The 9,823-nt window shown below is 41.1% G+C and overlaps 1 protein-coding gene across 1 annotated transcript in view; it reads right to left on the bottom strand.

Annotated features, from left to right (window-relative positions):
- Nucleotides 1-1,127: 1,127 nt before the first annotated feature.
- Nucleotides 1,128-9,823, bottom strand: part of KIT (v-kit Hardy-Zuckerman 4 feline sarcoma viral oncogene homolog) — a gene marked incomplete at its 5' end in the record, with an annotated part of 29,943 nt that continues 21,247 nt past the window's right edge. Inside the window, 5 exons of the mRNA XM_010073065.1 lie at nt 1,128-1,665; nt 2,828-2,933; nt 3,575-3,674; nt 3,771-3,882; nt 6,533-6,655. Of these exons, the coding sequence (XP_010071367.1) occupies nt 1,540-1,665; nt 2,828-2,933; nt 3,575-3,674; nt 3,771-3,882; nt 6,533-6,655 (567 nt within the window). The remainder of the gene's footprint in view (nt 1,666-2,827; nt 2,934-3,574; nt 3,675-3,770; nt 3,883-6,532; nt 6,656-9,823) is intronic.

Below are 9,823 nucleotides of genomic sequence, written 5' to 3'. Positions count from 1 at the left end.
AAGCATGGCATTCAACATAACCCAAAATATACTATCAGTGTGTGTATTTACAATTACCTTGAATTTGGGCAGTTAGTTACACATTTAAGTTGCATGTAAACTCAACCAAAATCCCGGTAACATAAGTTACAGAGTGCTTAAGTGCATTGTAAATAAATAGGTACTTAGCTGGTACTCTGCCTCTGACAATTGCTTCTCTCAATGCCTTTACTGATTTCTAGGGGACAGAAAAAAAAAAAAAGAAAAAAGAAAAGAAGTGTTTCTGATGGGAAGAAAAGGGGTTAGAAGATACTTGAACACAACCCTGGGCTCAACAGATAGTGACGCCAAAGCCTCATGTCTGTCAAACAAGACTGAAGGGATTCCTTCTTTTATCCCATTTATAAATTCAGTGCTTCCCAGTTCGGCTCTTCTTCCTTATGATCTCCGGACTACTCTAGAAAGATGAAAATTACGCGGGGTGGGTGAAAATAGCCCTTTCCAGTTAGCACTATCCAAGCCTGACTGTGGGAAAGATTCACCTGGGTAGGACAAGATAAAGAAAGGGCCCCCAGGAGAGAAATTCTTGCTTCTGTTTTTGCTTAGATAAGATGACTCGTTAAACAATCTCTGCTCCAGATGCACAGTTTACTGGGAGCAGCCCTCCTCATTTTTGACCAACTTGGCAGGGCCCACCTATCTTTGGTGAACACTTTTGGAGTTGACTATTATCAAAACAAACATCAAAGCCCTCAGGCTCCCAGGGAAGTGGGGCACAGGAGCAGTTCAGGCTCTGTGGCATGGCGGGGTGAGACCCAGTGACATGCAGCTCCGTCCCTGGTAGGGAACAGGCCAGTGGGAAGTAGTGCACATACCCACAGAAACCTTGCAACCGGCCTGCAAGGCTGACAGCACAGGTGGGAAATAAAGATCCACACTCGCTTCTCCTTTCTTCTGGTTCAAAGCCCAGAGCTCCCAGGGGGGTTTGCTGCTGTGCAGACCAACTTTGGAAGGGTCTCGGTCCCTTCACCTCTCTTGCCCAGGTATATACAGCACCCTCGCTGGCCTCCATCCTCTATGATACCTGCCTGGGAAAGCTTCTCAGGCTTGGCTGGATGTGGAAAGGGGTCTGCAAAGCCATTAGCTTCATATTAGTTTATTTCTTAAATTAGGCAAAACAAAATTAACTAGAAAATGACTGTATGCCTTCCAGGCATGGATCCAGATTTGGTTTGATCTGCAGTCATCTTGTTCCACACCCTGGCTCAGGATTTCTTTTGTTGGCTGTTTTTTTTTTCTTCAGATCTGGCTCTCTACTGCAAATACACACAATATAGCAAAATATATACAGCTTCAGTTAACATTGCAATGATGCCTGTAACCGTGCTCAGCAGATTAAGTTTATGTTTAACAGTGTGTGGTAAAAAACAGTATTACAACAACGTTTCAGCTACACAGTGGTAGTAGTGAGTAAGAGAACGTATTGAAGCTGTCCCTCTCTCACCCCCTACACAATACAAACAGCTAACACATCTGGGCTCCTCTTCTTCCAGATGCCACTCAAACATCTTCGCGTACCAGGAGAGGCTGAGTAGATGAAGCACTGCTACCCACCGAGTTAATCCTCACCGAGTGATCTGGAGCATTTCCTTGACTGGAAGGTGGAGTTGAGAAGTTTGCATAAACCTGCAGAAGCCAAAGACAGGTGTCAATACTCTGCTGACTGCTCCCTTCAGGCATACTTGGAGAGCTCTCCCTTACTTGCCTTTTCCCACTGTCTACTACACATTGCAGTGGAAGGGTTCCAGCTCAGGCAATTCTTTGCAAATCTGAAGAGTTTCAAAAGGTCTTCAGCTTAACTGCTCTTTTAAAGAATGATAAACCTCAATCTCAGTTAGTAACAACACTGCAGCTTCCAACTGCACCTCAAATTTCAACTGAGCTTGAAAAAGCGCAGCTCAGGTTATTACTAAACTCCCCCAGAAACCACATCAATATTTCTTTCACATTCTTGCTTTTGTTTTAGTAATGCTTGCACCTGCCAAAAATACACTACAGGATGCAATTGAACACCAGCAGCTTTCAGCTTCCTCTTTTCTCAAATTGTCAGGAAGCTGTGTACTCTGTGCCCAAACAAGGCATCCAGAAGGTAAAATAAAGCTTTATTTTAAAACCACGTTTTAAACTTACTTTTTAAAAATCCCAGTAACACACAATGTTACTGCAAGAGACAAGCTAAGTTTCTGATGTGTCTCAAATTTTTCTTTGGACTTTTTTGTCCAGTTACCCTCTCAGAAAAAGCTTTTACTAAAGGATGGTAGAAAGAGCAGTGAATGCACTTTGTCTTGATGTACCTCCAAGGTTATGTAAATAGAGCTGGGGGAAGCAAGTAAGATGAGGCAGAAGAGTGCTGAAAGCTCAACCCCTTCATCCAGAAAGCTTTTCTAATAAATGCTAAATATATTTCACTTCTGAGATGTTTCCCAGATCAATACAATTTTTCATTTTTAAAGATAAGATTAATTTATGCAGTACCATCGCATTTTGTAACATCTAAATTGCTGTGCCAAGTCTATTTTGAATGAGGAATATCAACCATGCAAAGACTTTTCTCCAGCTGTTACATTTTGGGTATAGGCTTAGACAGCTACTGTCTAACCACACAAATAACCAGAAGTGAGTATCCCAGAGATCATTTCTATCACCCATACTGACATTGCAAAGCTACATAAATAATACTATGAAATTAATGAAGCGCCCGGGCTCCTTGCTGCTCACAGCTCTAGTCTAACATCTTGCTTGAAACTCCTTTGACATAATTTGAAAAAAATGATGATCCATAACTTACTGGGGGGGCATTATCTGAAAGCTGCTGCTCTATCAGCTGTACGATTTGTTTAAATGTGGGTCTCTGTAAAGGATCAGCATCCCAGCAACTCTTCATTATGTCATACCTGCAAAGATACTGAAATTAAGTACCACTCATGAGGAAATCCTTAGAGCTCTTATCTCGCTTCAATTATATTTGAAATAAAAGTGTGACCCTGTCCCACAGCTTACCTTATTTAAATGACTTTTAAGAATAGAAAGTACTGCTAACACCTGTGTTTGTGACAACAATGGACTCAATACTAATGGGAGTCTCTGGACACATTTTTCTTTGACAGCTTGCTAAGTGCCAACCAATTTACAGAACAGTAAATTAGGGATGGCTCATAAAGATCAGTAGACAGTCCCCTTGGTGTCAGGAAGTACGGCACAAATGCGATGCTGTACGGTCTGGTGATACATCTCACTGACTGCTTTATCTGAATTAAAAATATTTAATTATGTTCTGTGATCTGTCAATAATTTATTGACACAGAGCAGATTCCATTATAAAGTGATCAGACAGTACAAGGCATGAGTGTATTTCATTGCTTGTAACAACATGGACATATATTCTGCTAGTTAGAGCACATGAATTATTTAAAATGTGAAAAGAACTTGAAAAAAAAAAGACAAAGGGGCAGTGCAATGAGCCTTAATGCAAGAATGGAAGCTTCCCTTCCTTTGCATCACTGCTGATGTTTGGAGACTAGAGGTGCTTGCTTACATTTCAGGCGGTGCACACTCGGGGCTGAACATCCTGTACCCCTCCTTGATCATTTTATAGAACTTGGAGTCCACAGGCATCCCTGGATATGGGCTGCTTCCTGTTGAGAGAGCACATGAGCAACATGATTTCTGCATCTGCAGAAAACCTAGATGAAACAGAAATCTCCTGAAGTACAGATCTTGAAGGAACTTACCTAAAGAAAAGAGCTCCCAAAGCAATATTCCGTAAGACCAGACATCACTCTCAAAGGTGTAGACGCAATTGAAAATACTTTCAGGTGCCATCCACTTCACAGGAAGACGAGCCTTTCCAGGGAAAAGGGAATAAATTAAGACAATGAACATAAGTCATACAAAATTTACAAGATAAAATTAACCTTTTCTACTCCTTATGTGCTTTAAATACTCATTAAATCAAGAAACAGAAGCATCCAACCAAAATGGAAATCTCAGCATTTTAGAGTTTCCAGTGCTGCATGGTGATTGCTCCATCTTTCTGTGGGTCTACCAAACTTGTGCGGTTCCTTGCACTCTGATTTTCTGTATACTGTGGGATTTCTTCTGTCTTTTTTAAAAAGGATGGCAGGAAGTCAGAGCAAAATAAATACATAACCATGGTATGGTTCCTTATGCAAGCATGAAAGCCTGTTTCCATGGACTGGCTACCATGGGCACACAGATGAGATTCACAAGATGCTTCAATGCTTTAATCAACAAAAGCTTTAGCTCCTCAGTGTATCAGAAAAATATATACTGACATTTTTCATAAGTTTATGTGGGGACAGACATCCCTCAGGAGTGCTCACTGGAGCAGAGGAAAGGCACAGAAAGCCTTTGGATGTGCTTCCACCTTCCTCTCCCTGCTTTGCCCTTTGCTTGTCTGGATATAGGAGCAGGTCAGGCTTCTGTCCTAACCATTTGCCCTGCTGTGGGAGAAACCAGTCCTCTTCCTTTTAAGTGATCTTGCAACAATGTGTCCAAAGACATATTTCAACCATGCTGTAGAGCAGAGCCTTGATGTCTTGTAAAGAAAGGAGACCCAACAGAAAAGGAGGTAAATGGAAAGGGATAGAAATCAGTGGAAGAAAGGTAGCATTTGCCATGGGCTGGCTCACCAGATAGTCAACCAGAGTTGTTTATTTGCCAACCAACATGGACAGCAAACACTCCCCCTAGCCAAGCCTGCAGCTGCTGTCAGCAGCACTGCCTCACAGCAGTGTCCATGGCTAGTGATGCCCCAGCGCTCCTGATCTGCTTTAAGATCAGGCCAGATGCAACTAGACGCCTCTTGCAGCCGCTGCTTCCTCTCTCCCCAGGCAGCTTCAAGCCTCTCCTCCTCTGACCCTTTCAGGCTATGTAAAATCCTATTCTCAGGCAACTCAGGAAAATTAAAGGGTATGCTAGGCAAGTAAAACTTACTTACTGCCCACTTCCCTCCTAAGCTGCTGGTCTGCACATCCCAGCTCCTGACCTAACCCTGAGCCTGAAAGCAGCTTTCTTACGTTAAATGCCACTAAGTATTTTGCTAGGACAGACACTCCTGAATTATTTCAGCTCTTATTGTTCCCTAACCTCAGCTTCTAGGCACCCAGTGGCTGGTACCAACATTTTTTTTTTAAGGCAATCAATAAACCTGTCTCTCCCATAGTCTAAAATAGGGATGCTGTAGGTACCTGGGACATCAGGCACTGCTGGCTGACAGCAAAGCAGCAGAGACATCTCAGATACCTGAGGTGCCAAGGACTGACTGAGGTTTACAGAGCATGGCAAACCACTTTGGTGAGAGATGCTCAGGTGTGGGATTTTCTCTCTTCATCAGCTTGCCCAAAGCCCAGATGGGTGACCTTTAGTTTGCGTTTTGTTAAGTCCCTAACTAATAACCAGCCCCTGACTGTGGAGCACTCAGATGGGCTGGGGAGGAGGGCTGCCTTGTGAACACGGATCTTCTCTCTTTTGAAAAATGATGCAAGTGAAAACATGTGTTGTCTGAGGGCTGCGTGTATCTCATGCAGACTTAAAACACTAATCCAGGCAGTACAAATCAATTTGAGATGCAAAATACCTGTACTCCGTAGCACACTTCTCCAGCTTAACCCCAGACAGAGTCAATGTTCTTTTGTAGTTGGGCTCCTTTTACTACACTAGCACATTAAAGGGGACTTCAAGCACTGCCAAGGTAATCTGCATCACTTCAAAGTGTCTTTGTACCCCTGCAGAGGTCTAGTAGGTATTAGTGTGATCGGTATTCTTCTACATGGGAGGCTTAAAACTTTTCTCATCAAAATATATTGTATTGTTCCAACACTGCTACAGGGTTTGACCTACAGCTGCAGGTTAAAACTGTATGTTACACATCCGAGGTTAAAATCTGTATGTGTCATCAGAGAAAAACAAGGCTTTTGCCTCCCAGTATGCCCTAATCAATAAATTCACACCTCAGAATCCAGTTTCTGTTGTCTGAGTGATGCTTTATAGCAAAGAACAGGAGGTAAACCCCTGTTTATTTAGATTTTTTTTTAATAAACCATTTCAGTAACGCACAAACAGAGCAATGCCTAGAGAAAAAGCTTCAAAGTAATTATACTTAGGATTGGGCTACCAGAACATTTCAATGGTAAAATTGCAATTACTCACAGAGCTGCAACTTTCAGTATGTTCTGACATATCAGAAAAACTGTGCATTATATCAGTGCAGCAAAAACATCTTCTCCACCACAACATACATTGAGACACCGACACGTTTTTTTTCCAGTATAACAACATGTACATATCAGGGCTTTTGTCAGCACATACACCTATCTCAGGAATCACCCCTCCTAACTGTGCTGACCAGCACAGATGTATACCAGAAGTGGAAAATATGGATTTCTAGCTAAGAAAGAGATTTATTTGCAAGTCAAAACAACAGGAACTCTCCTAACTTAAAACAGGTGGATAAAGTATCATATACACTTACATTTCCTTTGACCACATAATTTGAGTCATTCCTTATATCTCTTGCCAGGCCAAAGTCACAGATTTTTGTTATTCGACCATGGGTGAGAAGAATATTTCTTGCAGCCAGATCTCTATGAATGCACTAAACAACAAACAGACAAACAAACAAAGCTATTTTCTAATATCCTTAACAGCCTGTTGCTTGGTTACATGTTTACTTAGCTATATAACTTACTGCATTATGCATTTTATGGAAAGCTGAAAGTCATAATGAAGCCATGTGTTAATAAGTTTACTCAGATGATTAAACATTCTGGTGGAGTATCTCTACTATCATGACAGTGATCCACACAGTTAAGGTTGTCTTTGCATTTATTTTAGGAAAGTCCACTTTCAGTCATTTTGAATTTTTTAGTGTTTTAAATTTGCAGCTAAAGGCTATTGTACTTTTGCTCTGACTTTTTATCAAAAAATCACTGGTTTGTTTCCTGATACAGCACAAGTAAGGGGAAAATGTGGTTTGTTTCAAAAATAATTTCAACCTTTTATTAAATAACTATTGTGGTTAAGGTAAAATTTCTAAAAAGCTGAAAACAGAGAAAATTATGGTTACAACTTCAAAGCACACAAGCCAGGAAACGGAATATAATTTCAAAAATACTCCGCTGGAAGATTAGGGGAGTTTTATAAGTGGGCCTAAGTATTGGAAAACACTGGCAATTTTCACCTGCCAGTATCTTTCAATGAACAGTCACATGTTCAGTGACCTAGCTAGCTTATACTCCAGTTATCACTTGAGAAGTGTGCCTGTGTTTGTAACTGCAGCTCCAGAAGGGTGCCTGAGTTTCCCAGCATTCACGTTTTCTTTGTATGCAACTGCAGAGGCCATGTGCATTTGTCAGAGAATGGAGGTAGCTCTCTAACCATCTTCCATCTGGAAAGGGCAGCATTAGGCTTTCACTTTACTGGTGGTACATTCTACACAGGCTACAGCTGTCTAAAAAATAGCTGAAGGTTAAATTTTTCTCTTAATATTTTTCCTTGAAATACAAAACTTAAAGAAAACCTTACAAAAAATTACTTAAAATACCAGGAATACTGCAAATCAAACACCAAAATGATAAATGCAGGCTGCATAAGCAACTTAATCTCATGCTTACCTGAGGAACTATTCTTAATGGCAATTATTGTCTCAGGGGACTCTCATTCACCTCCCAATCCAACATATTCTTCACTTTGCATATGAAAAGCTGAGAGCATAACTGCACTGAAGCAGTAAAGTGAAGGAATGGCCAAGCACCCAGCATGTCTCTGCCTTGTTCTTCCAGAATCAGTGCAGTTTGCACTGAATAAAGACTTTGTCCGTTGGAGGAAGCCCTGTCTTGTGATTAAGGCACCGTGTGCTTAATAAGGGAATTATTCCCCCAGGACAGGCTCCCATCCTGACTCCTGCGTAGAGGGACTTTTATGCCTCTGAGCCTTGATATACAAGCAAGTTGCAGAAGAGCAGCTGGGTACTCTGCGCTGCTGCTCTGTGTGGACCCTCCTTCCCTGAGGGTGTGAGGCAATCTGAAGCATCTTATCCATCAGCCACACGACTCTGCACTTGCTAGCTAGAGCTAAGAGCTCTATTCTACTAGCTAGACCATTGTTTATGTACACAATGACCAAAGAGGACCAAGACAGCAACGTGTTAGCACAGTGCAACTTAATTATGTAATAAAGACCTTAATTCTGTACTGCCAAAGCAAAGTGTTACTGCCTGACCTCATGATGAGGGGCTGTTACATTCATTATTGCCTTTGCTACTCAATGCCACTTTTGTCTGTTTATATTAATGGAAAGACTATAAAGAAAACAGTCACCAGGAATGATGCATAGTGAATCCTGGGGCTATTTTATAGGAGAATAAGAAGAAATAAAGTATACATATGCAAAGCACTGTCTGTCCTGAATAGCAAAGGATGCAGGAGTCTAGTGAAAACGATTAAAATCTGTAATATAAGGTGCTTCCCTGTCAGGCCCATTTTGAAACTAATAGATGAAAAATAAACTAAAGGCTTTGGAAGAAGGAACAACAGGGGGGAAAAAGCAAGTGCAAGAGCAAATATTAACACAAACTTCATTTGGAGCACAATTAGAGCCACATTTGCCACTACTAAAACAGGATTAACTTATTTTCCTTAAATTGCGTAGGTTTGGTTTTGCGCTTTATCCGAGGTGCACCTGTACTATTCTGTGTCTATATTAGTTACAATGTTTACATGTTAAATGGCATTTTTCCAATTAAATGTAAGAACAACCATAGGAAGATCATAATTATGCTGTGCTTAAGACTTCTATTCCATATAAATCCCTTCCAGTTATGCAATACCTCTCCTGTGAAACCCAGAGAAATGTCCATTATGCTCAGGGTAGCCAATTAATATAATTTGTGGGTCTCTAGGCTGATTTTATCTTTTTTGGAAAATTAAAAAACAAGACATATCCTGTACATTAAGCCATAATGATAAAAAAAAAAAGCATGCAATGTGATAGCTCCTCTGTTTAAGGCAGTATTCTCTAGGAGAGAAGTAGTAAATGCAGTGTTACTTAGACCTCATGGAAATAAGATAGCTTTTCAGCTGTTTTCATACTGTTCTTCAGTTTGTAAACTCTCCAGTAGTACCACACAGAATAAACTCTCCTGATTTCATTGTTTTTGAAGGCATCCACATGTTAGGTTTCTGGTTCTTTCTCAAATTTTATTTTATCCCTATATGCCAGAAAAGTCTGAAGAAATAACTCCTTGGGGTTCCTATGGGTTTCAGTGCCTCCAAAGCCATCAGGAGCTCTCACGGAACTACCTGGGTGCTCCAGGAAACAAAGGACAGGCTGAAGATCAAACCCATAAGAGGAACCACCCAAACTAGGCAGGGTTCAGCTGTGCCTGCTGCATTCCAGCATATCACATTGTTAACCAGTGGAGCCTTGGGGTGCAGCAAACGTACTTCACTGCAGTTCCTCTCTTCTGTCTCCTCTCTTGACAATTCTATGCCTAGTTTCTGTCAATAAGCAAGGCCACTGATTCTGCTAGCCTGAACTGTGGATACGCAATAGCACTGCTTCACATTGACTACTGTGCACCATATATTCTGTTTTATGGGATATAAAACACCACTTTTGGCCAATGAGCACAATACAGAACTCCAACATTAGCCAAAGCTTCAGTTTGCAGTGCTTGTTGAAAAGAACACAGAAATACTCAGCATTTAAACATGTGGATCACATTAAAACACTGAAAGTCATGCTGAAAGAAATCAGAAATCTA

The sequence above is a fragment of the Pterocles gutturalis genome, unplaced genomic scaffold, assembly GCF_000699245.1.
Source record: "Pterocles gutturalis isolate BGI_N339 unplaced genomic scaffold, ASM69924v1 scaffold37, whole genome shotgun sequence".
Classification (NCBI taxonomy): Eukaryota; Metazoa; Chordata; class Aves; order Pterocliformes; family Pteroclidae; genus Pterocles; species Pterocles gutturalis.
The sequence above is the reverse complement of the archived record's forward strand: the minus strand, read 5'-3'. Positions and strand labels throughout refer to the sequence as shown.